Source organism: Brachyistius frenatus, unplaced genomic scaffold (assembly GCF_029030835.1).
Source record: "Brachyistius frenatus isolate BFR_SWC_R1_liver_20210118 unplaced genomic scaffold, ASM2903083v1 Contig_118, whole genome shotgun sequence".
In the NCBI taxonomy this organism is placed as follows: domain Eukaryota; kingdom Metazoa; phylum Chordata; class Actinopteri; family Embiotocidae; genus Brachyistius; species Brachyistius frenatus.
In genome coordinates this window covers 282,344-306,141 of record NW_027210717.1, presented here as the reverse complement: position 1 = coordinate 306,141, position 23,798 = coordinate 282,344, and the positions used below count along the sequence as shown (strand labels likewise).

Here is a 23,798-nt window from a genome sequence, read left to right as displayed (position 1 = left end):
ACAACAAAAGTCTGTTAAGGTTGGACATCACTTGAACACTTTAATCTGTATCTTGCAGTAAAGTCCGTCCCACATGAGTCACATGTCTAGAACACAAAGTGCTGAGTCAGCGCAGCTCACTGAAACACAAAGTCAAACTTGAGATAAATCACTGCTGAGGAGAAAATGAACGTAAAGACAAGTGGAAAGTTTCTGCGCCGTTTAAAAACTAAGAACAGAAGTCAAAACGCAACAGAAGGAACTGAAGAGGATCACAAACCACGTCGGCGAGGAAACCTGGAGAAACGCCACACGAGCAGTTCATTACTCGGCGACATTTACTGTGATATCGTTTAAATATCCTGTTTGAGGTGAAGCTGAAAACGAAGCGTACCTCGTGGGTCTTCAGCGCTTCACTCCAACTCAGCCAGTCCGCCGAGCACCAGAGGCAGATGGACCAGCTCTCCGTCCACGTTGTACAGCAGCACCGTCAGCTCGGGCTCGTCAGCCTGAAGACAGCGATCACACACTCAGAGAAAAGGAAACACGTCTCACGCTTCGGCCACAGTTATACATTTCATTTGTGCCGAAGCACTTTGAGCTGCATTTCTTGTATGAAAGGTGCCATGCAAATAAAGTTTATTATTATTATTATTATTATTATGATGTCTCTTTTGCCAGTGACGAGGATTGTCCCTTAAAGGGAAAATTCACCACTTTTTATGCAGCTGCCACAAATATGAAGCTCTTTTCGAGTGAGATCTGAAGAGCGTTGACAGACTGAACGTGAAGGTTTCCATGTAAAAGACTTGCAGGGACGAGAAGGCAAATATAAACTGCAGCTAGCGATGCACAGCCCGCTGTATCTACGCTAAAACCTTTTGCTGCAATTTATATCAAAATTCAAGTCAAATCTGACGTACAATGACAACCTGATAACATCATCAACAACCTGCAGCATTAAGGAAGAACATGTTTTGGAAATAAAAGGCCCGGGACGGAGGAGGCAACATAAACGGTGATCGACTACAATTGGTTATTCTAACTTAGAAAGCTGAATATCCTGTTTGTGTGCACGAGGACATTTATGCATTCACACTTATTATTTGCATGAAGCTACGTCATCATTTCACTGTTCCACTCATCTATATTCTCTATAACAACGTAACCCGTGGCCAGCTGGTGAACACGGATGTGAACAATGCAGGTCCCAAACTTCTAAAACGCTGAGTGAGGATTAACGAGGATGTTTTCTCCATTTCAAAAGTCACGCTGTGTTTCTGACCACAATTAACGCTGTGATGTTGCCGTGCAACAGCTTGATCATGTCCATGGTCGCCTTGACGCTCCATCCGGGGCTGTATGGCAGCACTTCCTCCTGCCTGTTGATGCTCGGAGCCTTGAAGCCGCCGACTTTGACCTTCAGCGCCTGCGTGGGAAACTGCAGCAGCTCCGCCGGCATCTGACGCAGCCTGACAGGAACAGGAAGTGACAGAAAATCAGAGGGACGCACCATCGTGTCCTCGACGTGCGGCGATAAGTGGATCTCAAGGCTAAAGAGATATTTCCCTCTACAAGAGGTTAAATATTAGACTAGTGTACCACAACTACAAATGAATGTCAATGCTGGATGTATAATTAAACAGCTAGTTACGGACAAGTTTGTCATATCAATTTCAAATATGATGATACATCAGCTTTGTGTGGGAGAGCCCCGACTTGTTCTGTCTCTCACCACCACAGTGCACTCCTCTAATAAAACTACGCTCCTGCAGTGCGTTGGGTTCCTACTTGCTGGTGGGGAGAGTGTCGTCGGAGCCGAAGTCGACGTGTTGGATCAGAACCACGACGGGCTCCACGCTGGTGAACTTCATCAGCTTGGCCCGGTAGTATTTGCCGTCACTGTACTCGGCTAGACACGGACCACCTTGAAACCACAAACAGCTCGGGTCTGACCATTTCATTTAACACAAAGTGGCGTAAAGAGATGTGGATGTACATTTAAGATGACTTTACAACACGTTACTCGTTTCAATGTTTTACAAATCTGCGTGGAAGCGTGGGGAAATGTTACCCCGAGGGAAGCTGGTGAGTGGCGGTGCAGCGCAGATGTTCGCATTGAATCTGGTCAAAGCCTCATCCAGAGTCTCTCCATCAATCTCTACATCAGCGTGTCCCTCCAAAGGCCAAAGGAACAGCTGCGGATGGACAGACGGAAAAAGACTCATCAACAGTGAAGGAAAGAACAAGTTCTCCGAGGACCAGTGAACTGGTTCCTCCACGGCAGGCGTTCGCCGAACTGACTCAGCAAACGTTTCTTTTCCAGGACCGAGCTCACCTTAAATCATTGATTTGACGGCAGTATCCCGTCATCAGTATTGACTTGGTGCAGACCTGCATGTACAGCGTGTTTTTCTCGATAGCATTACTGCTGCAGTGACTCGTTACCTCGTTGGGGGTGCACAGATGCTTGACCCTGACTTGAAAGTGCTCTCCCTCCTGTGGCAGGTTTGGGTCGACAAAGGACCCCAGCATCGGCTCTTCTGGACCGCTCAGACCCTGAAAGCAAAGCAGGTGTATCAGTCTTACGCTCTACATCCGACACACAAGCTGTAGGATGAGCAGCTCCGTGTTCAACAGGATACCTTCAGGCAAAACGGAAAGCAGAGAAAACGACCTACAGCAGAAAAACATTTCCGTAAGGACTTTTGTCAGAGAAGGCTTTCATTGCGTGAGCAGTAATTTACATTAGCGGGTATGGCTGTGCTGTGGGACCGCCCTACTCTTCCACCTGCTTATGTGGAAAGCCTACGACGGGGAGAGCACACACACGTTACCTGTTTCAATCTGTTCAAATCTGTGTAGAAACAAACAGTCAGGAAACACGTTCCAGGGGAGGAAGAGAAGGCCGCCTGAAGCGGCTTAAATAAAGCGGCGGGTTTGAGATCTGCCAGTGAATGCATCGCGGTGAATCAGCCGATGCGTGTCGGTCTCCACATCAGTTGTTGATCTGTGAAGCGCTGAGCTCGACTTGGTGCCTGAACTGACGCTGAGCTCAATGTTTGGTGTCTTCTTTAACTTGCTTTAAGTGTGAGTGTTTCAGGAGCAGTTACGCAGGATTGATTAACAGAAGTGATCTGTTCTGTCAGATATCCATCAGACAGGCAAGTGAAAAATGTAATCCAAATTTAGATTAAAAACTAAAACTTGTGCATCTAGTAAAGACAATACTCACAACCTGAAATGTTTTAGTAACTTAAGCCTCAGAAGGAAACGGAGTCTGTCTTCAAATGTCTGACATGACACTTTGTGCCTCATCTGAGTCGGTGATTTTGGCTATAAATGAACCAGCAACACATTCCAGTCCAGGACGTTCTGAGGCGGTTGTGGATGTTGTTTTGGTCTCCAACCTCTTAACTTTTCACCACCTACTTATTTCTTCAGTCCTCTGCCTTTTTTTTTTTTTTTTTTTACTGGGCAGGTAGAAAATACAGTCGGCTCCGCACGCCAAGTTTCCTCCTTCTTATTACAGGATGTTACTTTACTTTACTCAGTTGTAAATGAAATATTCTTGCTTAACACTGAAGTTTTGTTCCATTAAGTCTTCTGGATGAACTCATGTTCATTCACAATCAAATCCATGAACATGGGTCAATTCTATGGAACGGTCTGCATAAACATTAATGTTGATCTTTAGTTTTTAGTTGCAGCTAAATACAGCTCAAGTGCCTGTTTGTGATTTCAGTGTGCAGTCTTCCTGACTCTAATACCTCAGTGTTGATATCCCAGTCATCCAGAGGGGGAGCAGGACACGTCTCCGGGAGTCCCTGCAGAAACACACACACACACACACACACACACACACACACACACACACACACACACACACACACACACACACACACACACTCCTGATTAAATTCTTGCAGCACTGCTTCCTGTAGAAGTCGACAGAAACAGACACGCGCAGACCTTTTGTTCCGAGACAGTTCGGTCCACAGTGGCGTGTTGGTGGTGACACAGGATCCTGCTGAGGCTCAGACCAGCCAGGTAGATCTCCACTGTGAGGGCTCCCCTCGGGTTGGCCGGCAGCTCCTACCGCACAAAAAGAAATGCACACTGCTGGTCGGGTCCTTCTACTGTCGTCTAATATTTGACCACTACAACCACTATTCAGTGCTACGGCCAGCTGTCAACAATGTATGATACGATTACCTCCAACATCCCTGGATTAACATCAGTTAATCTGTAGAACATCACTGCCTGCAGACGTTTTCATGGTCCTACGGACATTAATTCATGTGATACGATAATAAAGTCTGAGGAGAGACAACGTGTGATTTTACCAGGACTTGCATGTCCACGCTGCGGTTCAGCAACATCTCTCTCAGCAAGGCCTCTGCATCCTGCTGCCACTTATCGCCAACCTGAAGATACACATGTATTTGGTTTACTATAAGGGTCGCGGTCATCTTAAATTAGTCCACATCTGAGTTCAGCAGACTGAAACGGGACTTTATTTGCTGCCAAAACTGTCAAAATTATTTTGTAAAGCATTCAAAACAACCGTCAAATTTATAACAAGTCCAAACTCTTACAGGGTTGATGCCACGCAGCTGACAGGGAATACAGAGCTGAGGAACATCGTCACACAGCAGGATGGGGTACGCATGGACCACTGGGATGTTCTCCACCAGGCCATGATCCACATATCGTACCTGGTAACACACACAGGACCAAAAAGACACATTACTGCACCAGCAAAGGGAAAACGTTTCATGTGCATTATGTAAATGCTATTTACCATATATTGTGACAATTTGTAAATCATTACATTACTGTTTTACTACTGGTGTTATGAGCACATACAAGTTATATAATTGAACATCATTGTACAATATAGGTAAAAATATAAAGGATAAAAGAGGAAGTGCCTGAGTAACTGTCAGTATCTGACATGAGTTCCTTCTTTGTTTGACAGGAATTTTTCAGCCACCATTTTCTTTCCAAGTCTGTCTTCTCTGTAAGTGTAACACAAACATTGTTCTTGCCTGTTTAATCTATTTCAAAATGGTTTGTGAAAATGATAAGTAAATGTTTTTGGCGCGACGTCCTCACCATAATGTTTCCTCCCAGCACCTCCAGCAGCTCTCCTCGGCACCACGACATGTCCGATCCAATCACAGCGCAGCCAAGGACCGACTTCCAAGTGTACAACTTCTGTCTGGGCAACGTCTTCATGCTCTGCTGAATCCTCTCCCTGAGCTGCTCCAGCTGATACTCTGACAGACACACAAATATACTCACGGTCTACTTCAGCTGTGTGCACTTATAAACCTAATGCAATCCAACAAAAGCAAACCGAACACGCAGTTTTCTTGAACTCTTTAATATCTGTGTTACGGCAGGGCTGCTGTATTGGACGGCATTCGACTGCAAAGGTGGACCTGAAAAAGGGCCTCAGAGTTTCATCTTGTATTTTATACTCTAAGATGAGACACAGTGTTGTAATTTGTCTGTTTAATCCCTTTATTAGGTTTTAAGATAAATGTCTCTTTGTATAGAAACACATCTCCCATGTGGACTTGACAGTGTGCTCCTGTGTTTACCTGCGTTCTGTGTTCTGGCATAAATGAGTCCGTCCGCTCCAATAGCAGAAACATGTATCTGGATATGACCGAGACTTGGCAGCTCTGGGGGGCGGTACAAGGAAGTCTTCACCTGTGTAGAGAGAGAGAGAGACACACACACACACACACACACACACACACACACACACACACACACACACACACACACACACACACACACACACACACACAGAGAATACAACCTTAACTATTGATAATATTAGTTTGGGCTTATTCTTTCTTAATAAACCACATTGATTCACATACACATTTCCATATTTATTTCCCTTCTAGACGTCCCTAAAAAATCCAATCCAATACCTGCGGACTGCTGGTCATTAAGTTTGCCTGAGTGGATTAGTCTTTTATGTTTCTTTGTATTTATATAGAATCCAGACAGATAAAAAGGGTGTGTTGCCCAGACTGTGTGTGATCACCTTCTCTGCGGTCATTATGGAGCGAGGCATGGGTTTAGGAGGACCAGGACTGGAAACGAGGGAAGATGTTGAGGTAAAAGGAATGAGAGGAAAAGATGGTGGACTGTTTTCTTTCTCGCCATCAGTTTGTCTCTCGCTCACTGGAGACTGTTTATCAGTTTCATTTGGCTGCTGAACGACAGCAACTCTGCAACAAGACAGAAACATACACACACTTTAGGATAGAAAATCAACTACTGACACAAAGTACTGTCAATCAAAAATATACTCTTTAATCTGCATTATTGTATTGAATCGGAGCTGCTGATGTTTGACCATATCTACCAGAAGAGATATATGGAGAAGGATGCTTGTTATCCAAGACTTGTATATTACAATAATCCCATACACAACGCCACACACATTTCCATGCATGTGGCACACATACACACACTGACCTTGTTTTTTTCCCCCTCAGGGCGAGGCCCTCTCTGACCAGAAAGTCTGCTATGTTGATCGACTGTCCCGTGTTGGTGGAGTGGAACAGAGTGACGGGTGCCGGTCGCTCATCTGTCTCTTCCTGGACAATAAGAGGCAAGGGAGACACAATATAGGGGGGTGGTGGGGTGGGGGTGGGGGGGGGCGTGAAATGGGTGAAGTAACTCAAAAAACAAAACACAGGTCTATCACTTCTGATGTATGTACATGAATGAAATGTTTTCACAATTAAACAAAAAGAGAAGATGAAAGAAATGGGGCCATGAGGAGAGGTAAGGAGAGGAGGACCTTAATAATCGTAAGAGTGGTCGCTGTGGTCAGATAGTGGGTGAATAAGTCGCAGGCTGTAACTGTCCAAGTAGACCGACCTCCTGCTGGCCTGAGAGAGAGAAAGGAGAGTGAAGAAGTAGTCGATGTGGGAAAAAGGAAACCATCAGTGAGAAAGAAGTGGAAATCAGTACGAATATGATATTATGATGTACAGTACATTATATTCTGTCCAATGTTCAAAACATATTGTGATAGAAATTTAAGCTGTTAATTTTTTTCTGGATGGTAACAGTCGTGGTGCCCCACAAAGTGCAGTGTGTGTGTGTGTGTGTGTAACCTGATGTCCTTCAGAGTGCACTCGAGTGTCAGGGAGCCAATCAAGGAGGATGGCAGCGGCCGCACGTTGCTGACCTGCAGCTTCACTGTGTTGCCATGGTCACACCGTCTCACCTGCCAGCAGAGAAAGTCACTTTTATCAGTCCAAGCGAGATTCAGGCCCAAATAATGTTTAAGGGGAAATTCCAGTGTGACTCAAACAGGTGTGTTTCCCTGAACTGTGGACACTCCGGCTCTGTGAGTCATGCCAAGTTTGTACTTGTAAAGATGTGGAGGGAAACGGGGACTTGTGTGAAACAATGTGCGTCGGGGGAAGCTGCACAATCCTACTACAGCCTTGCAAACAAACACGTTTACTTGAACCATTTCATTTGCTTGAGTCAGAGTCTGGCAGGAAGTAAGCAAAGAAAGTCACAACTATGGGTGTTCATAGGTGACTGCATAGAGATCTACAGACGAGAACAAAATTAAAGGGAAATGCTTGACCCACTCACTGAAGGGATCCGGTGGCTCTGTTATGCTGTGGGCAACATTTTGCTCACTGATCACTGCAAATCAATACAAAGCTGTTCAGAGCGATCACCCTTATCCTATGATGAGACCTTTCTATCTTGATGGGATTGATCTCTTCCAGGACATCATCCACAGAGCATGAAGGGTCACTGAAAAGTTTGATTCATCTGAGAATGATATGAATCATATTCTGTGGCCTTCGCAGTCACCACAACTCAAATCAATTGACGAACCGCAGGAGAATTTGGACCGACGTGTTAGACAGCGATTTCCACCACCGCCATCTTCAAAGCACTGAAGGAGGGAATATATTATGGAAGAATTGTGTTTCATCCCTCCAGTAGATTTACAGGGACTCAGATTAAATGTCATGAAGCTGTTCTGACATCATGTGGTGGCCCAACACCATACTAGGACTCTTTATGTTAAGGTTTCTTTTTATTTGTCACCTGTTTGTATATCTATGTCAACCACCTAGCATTTTCCTCAGCACAGTTTGTTTACATGTGAAGGTGAATTCACTGCATCTTCACTGACTGACAGCGTAATGACTCTAAACAGATGTAATAGAGGAAACAATGGTTTCATGCGGTCTTTTGGTAGCAACAAATTGTGTACCTCTGCAGTGCTGCTGGATGTGAAGTCCGAGCATATCTGTCCTCTCTCCCAAACTCCTTTAATGTGTGCGGCACAGTACATGTCTGCCTGCCACTCCACATCCTGGGGTCCCATTAGTGAACACTCCTCCTCCACCAGCTCACATATCCTGAAAAACACAGCGAAACCACGACATGCTTGCAACATCTAATGGCAATCAGGACCTCTGCTTGGTTGCTTCACGTGGATTCATGAAGCTTTAACAGTTAGAACCAACTGCGGCTTTTAAAAAAATCTGTATCTGTTGGACACTAGTGACAATAGTTAGTTCTTCAAATAACTCCTGCCAGTGTTGCATCACACATATAATAGTGTTTGTACAAACATAAAGTAATGCATGCTTGCGTATAGATTTCAAACATGAGAAGATATTATGTCATATATGTACACAGGGAAACTTGTGTGACAGTGATCGCTAAAAAAACAGTGTTTGTGTCTTCAATTGTCAATCTGATTGTAAGGCACCAAAACCCGAGTATGTGATTAAAAACGGAAAAAAAAATCCACTGTCTTAGTAAGTTGAAGATATGAATGTGCTATAACATTTCCTGTTTAGTAGGTGGACAGATAATCAATCAGAATAATCTAGTGGGAGGGATTAAAAAAGTCATGGCTTTGCTTTTGAACTGCTGACCTTGTGAGGTGGGAGTCGTACTGGGTTAATTGGACATAGAAGCTGCTCGGTGAGTTGACATGGCTGACTCTGACTTTCATGTCTCTGATCCGAGCAGGGAGATTCAGCAGAGGCTGAAGCACCAGTGGTTCCTCATTCTGCTCTCCGGGGATGGTTTGGTCCGGGGCCTCAACCTGCTCTGTGGTTGATCTGGGGTGACATGCAGTTTCCCATGTGGCATGATCATCATCAGAGGGGCTGGCGCTGTTGGACTTCAGTCTGGAGGAGAGGAGAGGGAATTGTATAGAAAGGGGAAATGAAGATAATTTACAACAATGAACAGGTAAGACAGGAAGAGGTGGATAGAAAGAGAGAAAAAAAAGAAGAAACATCACAATACTGTAAAATAAAGGAGAATACAAAGCAAAAATAAAATGAGAAAAACTAAAATAAAAGGATGGATGGATGCTCTTTTCCTATTTTAATTGCAATGCTTTAACACAGAGTATATTCATTTACCACACCAATCCATTATCAATTAACATCAACACTGGTGTTGTGCATATACAACATTGGTGTAAACAATTTCTTCAGATATCAATTATAAATTCTTGGGTGTATATCTTCTCTCCAGAGAAGTCTTGCCTCTCTTTGAAGCAGGCCAGCTCCTCTTTGACCAGCAGCTCAGCTATGTTGGCGAGTGGCCCGTTCAAATCACCCTCCAACAGTTTGACTGGTAAAGGCTCAGTCCTGGGGACCATTCCTGGAGGGACACAGGACAGACAAAAAGACACAGATCATAAAAATGGGTTTTGGTGACAAATGGGTGCTCTATTAAAAAGAAGAGCTTCGTATCTTACACGGCTATTGACCCAGTACCTGTAGCCATAATAGTGATCAGTTTTTGGTGAGCTAGGCTGATGAATCTGTTGATGCAGGCATCACTCCAGGACTGTCCATCCACAGGAATCACATCTGACAAACAGCAGTGGATTGCCTACACAGAAAAAGAGACACTTCCTGTTGACTAAATGAGCACTTTTCAAACGTGTTAGGTCTAAAATGTATGTAAATAAAACGTGTATATTATTAGCCGATAGAAAATCTCTACATTTTGTGTAATGTGGTGTAAACAGGCTTTTCCTTTTTTGTTAAGTGTATCCAAGTAATGTGTGTGTACAGTAACAGGAGCTCATCGGTCTGTTTTAATGCCACTGAACTGGAATCAGAGGTTAACGGGCTACGGTGTCTTTTTTCTTGACAATGTCAAAGATTTTTCCTTAATGAGTTTTAGTCTAATTACTCTTCAAAGCAAACTAATAGCTGGTGTAGATTATGCTGTTTTCATATCACAAATCAGTCATAAAAAAATCATTCTCACCATCGCAGGAAGAGCAAAGAACTCATCTTTGATCTTCCTCAAGTCGCTGACGGACACGATTTTCTGATTGCCAAAGTCAACATACTGCACCTCCACTTTTCTCCCCGCTGGATGACCTGTACACAGAAATGATGTGTGAAAAAAGAAATATTTTCACCTACTAACAGCTGAGTGTTGAAAACCCCCAACCATGACAACATGTAACACTTCATATGCAGCTGAAGTGTTTTTGTTTTCTTTACCCAGCTCACTATAATCACCTCAAACAAACAACTCCAATCACCTTTATCAAAGACCGTCTTTGTATTTCTTCAAACTGGGACATACACACAGTCTCACCTTTGACCTGAGCTCTGTACCACAACTTGTCGTCAAAGCGGGCAACACAAGCCTGTCCTATCACAGGGCAGTAGATGTGGAGCTCATCTTCTTCAGACACTTTTGTTGCATTGTAACACTCCTGAAGCTTAGCTAAGAGCAACAAGGACTCCATGTTATCAACCTGGAGGGGGACAGGGGGAACAGGGAGGGACGGGGGGACAGGGTGGTGGATGCAGACAAAGGGAACGAACGGATGGGGAAAAAAGAGGCAGACACAAAGGATTAAGTTCATATTAGTTTAAGTTTGTATATAAGATTAAGTTTAAATGTTTTTATACACTATCTTTCTTAAGTCTCCTTAAAATGTTAAACATTATAATTGCTCCAGTTTTTGCTTTTAAGTACACAAAGTTTTTTCTCTTTTTAATCTAAATTATATTCCTTGCCTCTTGTTTGTTTATGTTGATGTTCCGTACCAGCTGGATGTAGAAGTCAGCAGGGTTGATGATGTAGGACACCACAGCACTGAGCTCTGAGTTGATCCTGGGATAGACAGGAGGGTAGTACGTCAGCGGCCTCCTGCTCGGTGTCACTGGAGAGTAAAACCTTGGAACAATTTTTGAAAAAACAAAGCTAAGGTTAGGTCATTTTGGTGGTAGGGCTGACATTCAGAAAATTCTGATTCAATTTTCACTCAATTTAATTCAATTTGATTCTTAATTCAAATGCCTTGCACATGTATTTGTACCTGGCCACTTCGATGAGAACGAGGTACTCTCTGACGGAGATGGGTACGTCGCTGGATTGGTCCATGGGAGCTTTCCTCAGGTCAACTAACAAAGAATCTCTGTCTTGACCCAAAGGTCGCATCTCCACTGCTGCAGAGCCAACCACACGGCAGAACTCAGTCTGAGCCTCTGTACTCCAGCCTGTCCTCTGCACGCAGACACAGAGGGAAACCTTGTGTTGCTGTTCATGCGTTTTACAAAACATGAATTTACAATAAAACACAAAACTACTTTAAAAAAAAAAAAAAAATGCTGCATAAAAGATAAAACAAGATATACAAGATTTACACCAAAAATGTCAAAGATCAAAAATAATACAAATAAAATTTTACAACCCTGAAAATTTGCTGGTCTTTCTCAGTCGTAATTCTAGTCTTCTACATCACGGTTACATACTGTCATTACAGGACAGGGAAACTAGGCTAAGAAAATTGTTTTCCTCTCTGTATGTTGCACTGCCTGCTGAGGCAAAAATAACAGTTAGTGGATGTGACTCCAGTTCTGAGTACATGTGTGGCTCTCCTGATATAATCATCCCCCCTCCGCAAAGCAGATATTTCCTGTCCAAATGCTTTCGAACAGGTGTTAGATCATTAGCATGGGAAACACACGATGTGCGTTGTGACTGTTTAATTCACGCAGGTCCAGGATCTGCCCCCTGATATCATGGAGCGAAGCTATCTCTTCTTCCAGCACTGCTCTCTCAGCAACGCCAGGGAGGAAAAGGTTGGCAGAAAAAAAGATGCATTACGTCTGGGGGGCCCTGGCAGAAAGGAATGTCAGACGCTGCTGGGACTGAAGTCAAATTCCTTATTGGTGCGAGGCTAAATGTAGCGTATTGGCAGATTGAGAAGCTAATGGCGCCAAGTCTCCTTGAGGGACGAGAGGACAAGACAGAGGTGCTTCTGCAGAACCAGGGCTGCACACATGGAATGGCTGCCATTCAATTTGATCACAAAGGATGCAGATACTGGTAAATAACATCTCAAACTCATTTGTTTTCTCAAAAGGTTGCACTGCATTGCTCTCTCATAAACACATTTCACATAGTAATGTAATTGTGGTGGCGGGGTGTGGTTAGCTCAGCTGCAGGGGGTGGAGAGCGGGAGGAGTGGTTCAGGGAACGGTGCCGGGCAGGTGTAATGAGCACAGCTGAGCCAAATACGAATTGATGAGCACAGCTGAGCTGGAATGAACTGATGAGCTCTCCCCTATAAAGGGGAGCAGGAAGGAAGGAAAGCGGGTGCACAGAGACATTGTTGTGTGGGCCGGGCAAATAAAGGCATTTTACACCCGAACGTCTGACTGAGCGAGTCATCCGTCTCAAAGGAACCCCCGCGTTAGCTCAGAAGTGCTACAATAATATTTGTGCTCGTCTTTTCTGAAATATTAATATTTGAAACTTTAGGGAGGCCGTGTGGCTTTGTGCTTATATCTTACTTTAGAGAAGGAAACGTATTATTTTGACAAAAAAAAGATGCTATATCTATATAAACCTCAGTGTTCTTACCAGGTCATATGGGACCAGGTCCATCAGCGAACATCTGATGGCCTGAGGAGCAAAGTGACCCAGCGCCACATTCCCTGCTTCATCCACCTTCCTCAGGTGGCTGTTCACAGCCTTCAGAGCCGACTCTGTGCTCTCATTCTCCCTGGGAGAGATGTGACACAAGAGTCAGGAATGTAAAACAGTACCAGAAAATGTTTTCTCACGAAGACATTCAAAATTGATCAGTTAGATTATTTATACCGTATCTTTATGTTAGCTTACAACACCAAAATAACTTGTGGAAAAAAATGGATTGACTTTGTATTTCTTGAGAGAAGTTTAATGGGAGTCTATGGAGCCAGAGGCCACCTCTAGTGGCACCCGGTGGTATTGCAGCTTAAGGCACTTCTGCATTGGCTACATTTTCCAGACCAGGAAAGTATGTCCACTTTTATATACAGTCTATGATTACATGTTACTATAAAATGGTGTTTTGTACCTGCCTGAGCTGCAAGGCTCCATTTTCAACCTGTGGCAATCACTGATATGTTTACTTTATGTCCATTTGAGTGTGTACCTCTGTATGGGGATAGTTTTGGTGATCCCAGAGTCAAGGAGGAAAATGCGCATACTGGCCAGCTGGGTGACCGGGCAGGCTTTCACAGCCTCCACACAGCCCTTCTGAGAGACTTCAACCACACTGGCACGATACCAGTGTCCTTCCTTCCACTTCCCAAAGATCATGGAGCCTGGAGGGGAGCACAGAAACAAAGGCTGGAACACGCCAAGTAGGTTTCACTCCACTGAGAGGAGGATTGTGTGATGCATTCTCAGTAATATTTGGTGGGAAACTCAAACGTAATAGAAGTGGACTCGAAGGAATGGGAAAATGTTTTCTGGTAATCTGTTATTATTGATAAATCGATTAAACAAAGATAGCAGTAGTCAAAATATTTCAAAACTCTTCCATCAATTAACCTGTTTACTGTTAAAATAATCTGCTCAACATGTATTAGTTAACATTTGAATAACAAAAACTACAGTAATAAAATTGCTACTAAACTAAATCAATCATTTTCAGGACACACACACACACACACACACACACACACACACACACACACACACACACACACACACCAGTCTCAACTGTGTCTCTCGCAGTGAAGTGACAACTATCTTCATAACAGAGCTGGTTAATCTTCTTCGTCAGCATCCGGCTTTCCCTCCTCTCAGTCAAATAGCGGACGTAGAAGTGACCTGGATTGACCACGTGGGTTACGACCACCCAGTGGTTCACTACAAGAGAGGAGGAAAGGAGAACGAGAGATGGTGGGAAACGGGTTAGAAAGTGGGGAACAGAGAGGCGGTGGACATATGGAGGGGATGGACAATGGCGCAAGTAATGTGGAACAGAGTGAGCAAGTGTTGGATTATGGGATATTTGTAGTCTGGCTCATAATTTTCTACCTACCCATCGGTACAATATGTGTGTAAGTGATGTCTGCTGGCTGACAGGATGATCACTGCACTAAATATGAATGTGACAACACATTTGAAAGATGTCATTAACTGTGTATGTTTATTGTTTTCAAGATTTTATCTTTAAATATTTGTTAAATAATTTTTTTTTTTTTTTTAAAGGGGGGTGTCCTATAAAAAGGGCTGTCCCACATCCAGGACAATAGAACATTAAACATATATATAAGATCATATATAGAATTCCCTCTCCCTACCATTTCTATCATTGCCAGATGGATTACTTCTCCTCCTTTGGATCCTCCATTTGTCACTGGCCAGCTCAGGTCCAGTTGGAGGGTGAGCTGCAGAAAGATACAAAGCATTTAATAAAAACAGATCAAAGCTCATCTGCCCTGCCTCCATTTAGATCTGACACTATGTAAAGAAATCAGAGTCAAAACGGGACACGTGACAAAGCCCCACGCACCATGCTCCTGTCCCTCTTCAAAAAACGCCTCAATAACTACATCGGGGTCCTTGAGGTTTGAGGCTGATTTACGGAGACAAAGGTTCAATCTGCAATGAGCTCTTGGGCTCAGAGAGGAGACTCGTGATGATGGGCTGGTAGCCATCGGGATCTCCTGCCACTGTTTCAGTGGGGAGAGGCGCTTGGTGTGACTGAGTGAAACACAGCTGCTGTCTCGGCCCTCACGGTTCCAGAGGGACTTTCTGTTTGAGCTGCTCTGCTGGAAGCCTTTGGGTGGTGACTCAGACAAGCTATGGAGCAAACAGAAAAATTCAAGACTTGAGGCAAGTATAAGGGAGGTTGCCAATGCTAGTCATTTTCTACTATTCAATAATCTTTTGGGCATAAAAACTAATGACAGATTTAGATTGAGTATTAAATGAGATTTAGAACAAACAAAAAAAAGCACATTCTTCATTAAAATGGATTGAAGCATTATGATGATACACAACGTTATCAAAGTTAATCAAAATAATTATTGAAAAAGTACTTAATAATCAAAAAATAATATCTTTTAATACTTGTTTTATTTAAATGAATAATAATAAAACATGTTTAAGGCCTTCCAGTTTCTAATTTAAACTCTTCCTGTGGCCATAAAATGACATTGTAGTTGTAAGACTATAGAATTGGCCATGTAGTGAAGTTCTTGTTGAGATTTACAACTAAATGCTTAAAAAAAGAGGGAGATGCTTTTGTCAGTTTTCATCCAATCCATATGATATATACAGGACAATAAGGGTGAACTTCTCAGGGATGAGAACATTTAAGGGTTCAGGGAAGGACTCACCGCTTTGGGCTGCTGACTTCCATCTTCAGAGACATTGCCAAACTCCGGTTGACACTCTCTGACTGGAAAATACAGCTACAACACAAATATACAAGCTCAAATTTAACATCTTTAGTATAAAACAAATCAATTGTGTTTATCAGATTCCCATGTTTTATCCATATTACTGCACATTTCTGGGGGAAGATCAATATTAGCTATAGCATGAATCTATCACTACACTTGTCAGAACTTGTGGTGGACACATCGTGCTTTTTGTAAATTTATGTTGTTGCATATTGATGTCAGAAGCCGACACAAAATCCACATTCCCAAACTGAAGGTCAACAATTCAACATGCTCTAAACACTTTCTTTACAAGGTCACTTTTGTTTCCCCATCAAAATGAAGTGAAACAGCTCTCACATGCCCATAAATAACCGTCTTCCACAGCTATTGTTGCTAAGGCTGGTGGTTTTTTGGTGGGTTGTTGGCTTTGGTGACTTAAATGACTCAGATCAGAAGAAAATATTTTGATATTTATAAAAAGGTGAAAGAATAAAAAAGTAAAGAATGAAAAAAGGAGTGACCATTGAATCTCACTACAATTGTTTGTTTAGTTGCTTGCAGAGCTGGTGAGAGTTTACAGAGGGGCAGCCTCTGGAAGACAGACCTGGGAATGTGCTTTATGTCCCCCAGAAGGTTCCCAAATAAACAATGCAAACAAAAACAAGGCTGAAAAGGACAAACCTCATTCCGGAGCCCATAGTAATGCATTGCAAATCGAAGGACTGGTTATCCACAGGAGCATTCAGCGTCTCCAGAACCTATCACCCACACACAAGCAGCATAATTCAACAATCACTGTATTTGGTATTATAGTGTGAATTTTGATAATATTTTTAAAATCATAAACTTGTGGGATAATAAATAAAAAAGTGGAGGCGAGAGACTTTTCTTTGTAGTAGTATGGTACCTGAATGTGCACGGTTTGCTTATAAAGTATATGGTGGGATGTGTATAAGTATATTTCTGACCTTATCCAGGGTGCAGTACTGCTCCAGGAAGGGGACTCGGCGTACTTCTCTGGCCATCTGCATAGCAGTCTCCAAGGCCTTTATCCTCTCCTGGACAGCAGACACCAAAGCTTGGCTGGTGGAGAATGTGGCCTCCAGTTTCGTCAACTGACTCAACTGCACATCCTTCCTGTTGACAAAGAAATGACATCAAGACAGGTGACTTTCAGAGAAACTTCAAAGCGAGCCTGATACTTAATCCTGTTTGAGTTTCATCTAAATAAAGTAATCTGAAGAGAAAAAAAAGATGTGTGTGTGTGTGTGTGTGTGTGTGTGTGTGTGTGTGTGTGTGTGTGTGTGTGTGTGTGTGTGTGTGTGTGTGTGTGTGTGTGTGTGTGTGTGTGTGTGTGTGTGTGTGTGTGCAATCATTGGTTTCATATCAATATTTATGCCATTTTGGAAAAAACTGGAGCTCATCACAGATCTTTCACTACGTCAGTATATTTGGACAGTTAACATCTGTACCACTTTTGAATAGCATGCAAAGCTTTGTCTGCAGCCTGCTTGATCTCCATCTCCAGTCGAGCTCTCTCTCTCTTCATCTGTTCTGCCAGTCCAGTCATCAGAGTCTGCCCACATGAAAAACATTCAACACTCAAACACAGCTGTTGGTTGCTTTGATTGATTTCTTCCTTTATGATGTGTAAAACCTTTGTTTTTCATCTTAGGAAATAAACAATGTCAACAATCATGTGGGAGTCTGCCATTTTTTCAAAAAGTGTAGCTTTTACCTCGTTGATGTGTTCCAGCTGAGCCAGATTTTCTGCAGCCCGGGCCAAAGCCTCATCCACCGCCTTTTCAATCTTCACAATATCTGGTGGCTGAAGAAAATATTACCTCAATTTTAGTTTAAATTAGAACTATTTTAACTTTAGACATACACTTTAGCCTCGACACCCTACAGTCTACTTTTAAGTTAAGGCCCACATATACAACGTTTCCAAGCTTTTTGCAACACTACAGCACAGAGACACCTAAACCTACTTATTCATGCTGCAGCAGCGAACTGTGGGAAGTAGCCCTGTGGCAGCCTTTTGTGACAGCTCTGTTCTCTTCAGGCTGCCAGCCCAAATCAGAATTTTTTTCATGTGCTGATTGTATCTGGATTGATTTTTGAAAGTCTGAACAGCAAAAAAAAAAAAAACCTGCATGAAATGTGATTTTTGCAATCTGGATCCAAACCACATTTGAAGGTGGTTAAAATGTGATTCCAGTCAGTTTCCTGTCGAAGTGTCTCTGCGGACGCTCCTCTGGTTCAGATCGGACTCCTGGTGTCGTTCGCTTCCAGGTCGTTTTCAGAGCGACAGTGAGAAGAATCTCCGCTGCTAGCAGGGTGCGATCAGAAAGTGTAGATTTTTGGTGCTGTGGAGGACAACGACATCAACAGTCCATGGACAGACGCAAGACAAACTAACTGTCCCCTGCCACTTCTGTGCAGGCTGCACGTAGGTGTTACCATAGCAACCCATGCAGATAAATTGGAGATGTTTGGACACGCCAAGTCCGATCTGTTTACTTGCAAATACCAATGTGCACAGTCAGTCCTCAAGAAAGTCTGAAGTAAATCTGATTTGCCTGCAGTTTGAACACAGACTGAAGTCTGCCAAAAAGCAGGCAGACAGACACACAAAAGTACCAGTGAAGTACTCACACTGACAGGAGAGAGCTCCAGACAGGAGAGAGCTCCAGACAGGAGAGGGCTCCAGACAGGAGAGAGCTCCAGACAGGAGAGAGCTCCAGACAGGAGAGAGCTCCAGACAGGAGAGAGCTCCAGACAGGAGAGAGCTCCAGACAGGAGAGAGCTCCAGACAGGAGAGAGCTCCAGACAGGAGAGAGCTCCAGACAGGAGAGAGCTCCAGACAGGAGAGGGCTCCAGACAGGAGAGAGCTCCAGACAGGAGAGAGGGCTGTGCAGCACTGTCATGATACATTTAGAGGGTTTCTGCTTCATAGAATCTGATCATACAGTACAGATGTGATCTGTATATTTTAGCTAATGACGCCACACAGCCAGTATGTTCCAGGCCAAAACTACTCTTGTGGGACCAGAAGAGATTCCCCAGAAAAGCAAGAGTTTACCAATCTCTCAGGGTGTACTGCACCACACTTGTCCCCTCAGCTCTTCCCCAGGACTCTTTCTCCAAATCAGTGGGCGACGAATTAGCAATGTGTCTCTGTAATCTTATTCTTGGTCAGTACTGTTCAGTTCTGTCTTTATCCAATAGCTTGAAAAGCCGTACTTTAATGTCATGACATGACATACTATGTTAAATGTCTATGTTATAAAGAATAGGGTTCGTGGTACGATGAAATCAGCAAACATCAAATAAATTTAGACAAACAGGTTCAACATCAAAGGTGATGGCTGACAGGAAATCTTTCATTTCCCACGAGCAAATCTCTGTTATAATCACTCAAACATACCTGCTGCTTGTCCCCAGTGCTAGCGTCAATGTCTGGAGCCGTTGATAATTTGTTCTTTCTGCGATTGTTTGATCTTTCAAATCGGAGGCTTCGGGAGATGAAAACACAAACGCAATGATTAAAGTAAAAAGTCGTTCGCTAAAGTTTTCTGCACATTCTGATTACAAATGGGGGAGAGGGGGAGGGGAGAGAGGGGATGGGGGGGGGGTCCTAAAGTTGCTTCAAAGAGTTGTTAAACTACATTTGTGTCCGTGGTGATTCAGCTGCGTTTCACCTTTTCATCTTGTTCATCTTAGTGGTGTAGATGAGGCCTATGATTCTACTGTCTCCCTGCAGACCAAACACACCACCCTCAGAAAGGGTGGACTCAACCTGTGAGGAGAGATATTTGATTTGACATTATCATCCTGTCACGTTTTCAGCCGTAAAACAGTTTCATCACAATCACAAATTCAACAGCTACTTTTATTGATTTACTTGGCAAGAGAAAATATATCACCTGCTGGTTGCCAACGACAGTAGCCATCAACAACCAGGTTTAAAAAGGACAATCGGCCTGATTGAAGAGGCTAATATTTGTTACGATAGGTCAATAAAGCACTGGGAAATGTTCCAGTAGCCTTACACCAGAACCACAGCCTTTCACTTGGTGCATCTTTTTCTGCCCTTTAATCTGTTCCTATTGTAATCACAACACTGGATAAGATGCTGAGCAGCAAGAATTTCCTTCTCAAGTTTGACTTCAACACTTAAATACCAGAGATGATCAAACACTGGGCTGGAAGTAGGTGTGCAGTGAAAATCTTATTTGTTTCAATTTTAATTGAATTTGTAAATTAGTATATCACAGGTGAACAACGTATGATAAGACATCCAGTTCCAATATCCAGTTTATTAGGAGACCGGTCAGAATTCAGAATATAGATTTAAATAAACAGGGAACGACCCTGAATGAAGGAAACCCACTGAGTGGGAAGGTGTTACGTTTGCTTTGGTGTCCTTGAGTTGTGCCCTCCTCTAGTTGGAGGAGTAAGACTACTGGTCATTTTACCTCACACTCAGGACATCGGATGACGCCGTCGTATTCAATGGACTGCAGGCAGAATGTGCAGAAGATGTGGCCGCATAAAAGCACACGAGGGAGGTTGTCATCGTCTTTATCGTCTGAAAAATGGACAAGCGGGAGCAATGCAACGTTAGAATAAATGATGAATCATGAAAGAGGCTATCATATACATTTCTGTTATACTAATGAATGCTCAATGCAGAATTAGTGTTAGCATTTCATATTTAAGTATTTAAGTTTGGGTCAAAACAAATTGCTCAGTACAAAGTCACTGTATTACTATTAAAACAACTGTCACCGGTTCAGTTAAAGGTACCCGACTGCATAAATCTCCATTTTTTTTGTTTGATTATAAAGATGTAATATAAATACTGTAAAAGTGTGAAAACACTCAAACATTAAAATGCATAAAACCCGTATTCAGCAATTTAGCCGTTCAATGGAGATGTTTGGACTCACAAAGGTTTGTGATGTCACAAACTCACGCTCATGTCATTTCTCCACCTTCAGCACCACTCACTGTCCTCACTGTCCAACACAGCTCACTGTCCACCACATGTCCAACACGGCTCACTGTCCTCACTGTCCAACACGGCTCACTGTCCAACACAGCTCACTGTCCTCACTGTCCACCACAGCTCACTGTCCACCACATGTCCAACACAGCTCACTGTCCAGCACAGTTCACTGTCCACCACAGCTCACTGTCCTCACTGTCCAACATTTTTCGTGGACAGGTTTATGGTCATTGGAGAACTAACAAGCGACACGACCGAAGACAACTTGATGTTTGACATCAGTTTGTGTGGCTCAGAAAAAAAGAGTCAGTCAGTCCGAAGAAACAGTCAGTGATCTTAAAACAACCTTTTGACAGCTTCAGAAAAAAGATTACGAGATATGTGAAACAACAAAGATGATTTGGTACTTAAAAAACGTATTAATATAAACTACAACTTCCCCGATAGGACGGTAATTCAATGGTAACTTTAGAGCACAATATCACACGACGATTAACGGTCTAATAACTAATTAAATCTTTGAATAAAGTTTCCCCCTCAAACATGTTCGTGGTGGTTTAATTGAGTGTTGATGAATCTTGATCAAAGTCCTCATCAGACCTCCTGTCCTGCTCGGGGACACGTCACGTGGCCTCGTTGCACTAATTGAAGGTCAACTTTCACAACGACAGGAGAAACGCCGCCCTCGGAGGAGTTCAACACAATTCAAGGCTCTTTCAGGTTGTATTGGCCGACTTTTAATAAAAACATACAAACATCGTGTTATTTTAACGACATTTTGAACATTCACGCACCCGCGCGCGCTTTGCTACCTCAAGTTAACGTTGCTAACTTCCAGCTCGCGTCCGTTCATTTATCACAAAACACGGTGACAACAAGGGGGTTCAACTGAGGAAAGAGTTGTGTACCTGGAAGCTTGTAGGGCTCCCCACATCTTTTGCAAATTGCAGCGCTGGGGCTGTCGTCTCCGTCCATCGTCCGCGTCCTTTTTAAAAAAAACAAAAGAGCAACGCGCGCGATCGTCTCGAGCGAGCGGGCGCCGGCAGGTTGTCTCGGTCACGTGACCGCGCAGGTGCGTTCACAGGTGAGGTTCCCGTTCGCCCTTTCTGGCTCTAATAACTCTGGTTTTCTGTCTTGCCCTTGTCGCATGAGATTAACTTCGTGGAGATAATCTTGCAGCTTTTGTCAAATGCAAATGATAAGTTTGTAAGTGCGTTGTTTTTTTGTTTTTTTTTGCAGTTTCAACGGATACATTAAACTATGATTTGGTGGGAAATGGGAGTAAAAGCAGATTAAAAATTAATTTGAAAGCAGCAGAAAAGTTTCAATGGAAACAAAACATAAACAAAAAAAAAGGCATGAAACCAACATTTCCATTTACAAACTTGAACGAACCTACTCATACAAAAGACCAAATGTAAACACGAGTCCAGAATCACTGTGCCTTGTATGAAAAACACATTTTAACATCAACTTTTACTAAATTAATCATATAAAAATAATATTCAGTTTAAAGCCAATATAAAAGAACACATTGGTGGTGGTGTTAATGAAGGGCTATTTGATCTATTTGAGGGTGTCAAACAAAAAACCTTGGGAATCATTGCAATAGACCACAGAATTAACTATGAAAGCTATTTATGGTTTTCTTGTTATTTTCCACCAATTTTCATAGATTATAAGCACAGCTTGCATGAAGCACTGGCGGATGCTTAATGAATAAAACAAGAATCAGGTAAGCATGTTTGAATGTGTTTACCGTGGTAAAATGTTGACTTAATATAACCTTCATTTTGCCCAGCCTCAACAAATTTGCTTTATTACTTTATCACTAAATGTTTACAAATGACATTTTGTGTAATGATAAACTTGCTAAGACAGTAGACATAAAACAGTTTCTTTGTCCTAATTACTTTTTTCTCTGGACACTTGGGGGCGCCAAAGACTAAGGCTGAAAGATGATGTGGGCTGAAAGATGATGAGTTCACAAAGGCCAGGTGGAATAATATACAGTAGATCTCAACAAATACAAATATGGACTTTTATATTATTTTTTGACACAATGTGAAACATGTGAAAGGGTTTAGGTACCCTACATTTCACATTTATATGAATATCTCCACTTGTATGAAACACCTCGTGACCTCCCTTTGTCTTTGGGTCTCTGGATTAAGCATGTCAGGTTATTATGTAGGGATGTTTTGGACAATGTGCACACATGCAAATCTCATTTAGTACCAATGTGTATAAACTGTAGCAATAGACTGAAACAGTAACAAATCACATAATTTAGTTTTTAACCTGTTGTATACTTCGTGTGTGTTTTCTATTGTTTTACTATCTATTATTTCATTCTGTCGATGTACAGTATGCATTTATCTATATGTGTGTATTTGTCTGGGTTTTCTTTTCTCTCAGAATATATATTTTTCTTGTTATGCTGACTGATATATTCTTTTGTTTCCTTTTGAGCCAACTGCAAGGCTAACAGCAGACCTAACGGCAGTGTGTCGGTCCTCTCCTCCATCTGAGCGCAGCTGCCAGCAGCACCGCCCCCTGAGGACAATGGCCAGCCACCCAGTGAAGCAGCAGTAACCGGGAGTGACAGCCAGTACAGAGCAGAGAGGCACAGGCATCAGATGGTAAAGGTAAATCATCTACTATGCAATACAGGCCAAAACTTTAACCTTCAGAGAGTATTCATCTAAATCCCTGCAGGGAGGGGGATGAAATTGCAGCACATCAAGGTGTGTGGGGGGGGGGGGTCCTTTTTAGAGCTGGCAGGATGCAGCCCCAAAGAACAACTTGAAATACACGTTTTAATAGCACAACTCCCCCCTCTGCATAAGTGTCCAAATGAATCGAGCTCCTGGCCTTTATCTGAAGTGAAAGTTGGTGTGATGTGTTAAAATGCCTGCAGGTTTAAACTTACACCTGTCTGCTAATAGGAGGCAGCGAACACATCCAAGATCAGTTAACACATTGGCCCAAGGATGTTTAACACTACAAGTATATCCGACATACCCTCTTCATTTTTATAAATTAAGAAAACAAAAAATTCATAAACA

The 23,798-nt window shown here is 42.8% G+C and overlaps 1 protein-coding gene across 1 annotated transcript; it reads right to left on the bottom strand.

Moving 5' to 3' along the window:
- Positions 1-95: 95 nt before the first annotated feature.
- rnf17 (ring finger protein 17) lies at positions 96-21,705 on the bottom strand. The gene is made up of 38 exons (XM_069713418.1): positions 21,639-21,705; positions 20,198-20,310; positions 19,421-19,476; positions 19,147-19,234; positions 17,455-17,544; positions 17,189-17,292; positions 16,685-16,853; positions 16,398-16,474; positions 15,669-15,743; positions 14,840-15,129; positions 14,628-14,714; positions 14,032-14,190; positions 13,469-13,640; positions 12,913-13,054; positions 11,363-11,550; positions 11,091-11,220; positions 10,633-10,795; positions 10,294-10,409; positions 9,792-9,909; positions 9,558-9,675; positions 8,934-9,191; positions 8,261-8,408; positions 7,131-7,243; positions 6,812-6,902; positions 6,484-6,605; positions 6,047-6,233; positions 5,589-5,700; positions 5,098-5,261; positions 4,578-4,697; positions 4,326-4,406; positions 3,952-4,074; positions 3,750-3,806; positions 2,428-2,538; positions 2,054-2,177; positions 1,771-1,906; positions 1,265-1,451; positions 374-488; positions 96-276 (listed from the first exon to the last, which is right to left on the bottom strand). The coding sequence occupies exons 1-37, from the start codon at positions 21,703-21,705 to the stop codon at positions 393-395; spliced, it is 4,752 nt and encodes a 1,583-aa protein (XP_069569519.1). The 3' UTR covers positions 96-276; positions 374-392.
- Positions 21,706-23,798: the final 2,093 nt, after the last annotated feature.

Bases quoted from the DNA above. Each gene is read 5' to 3' on its own strand.
- rnf17 (XM_069713418.1), bottom strand. From the start codon at position 21,705: ATGGACGGAGACGACAGCCCCAGCGCTGCAATTTGCAAAAGATGTGGG. The intron at 19,235-19,420 runs GTGAAACGCAGC...CATCTCCCGAAG, and splicing joins AAGATGAACAAGATGAAAAG to CCTCCGATTTGAAAGATCAA. The intron at 5,701-6,046 runs GTGATCACACAC...CTCTCTACACAG, and splicing joins CCATAATGACCGCAGAGAAG to GTGAAGACTTCCTTGTACCG.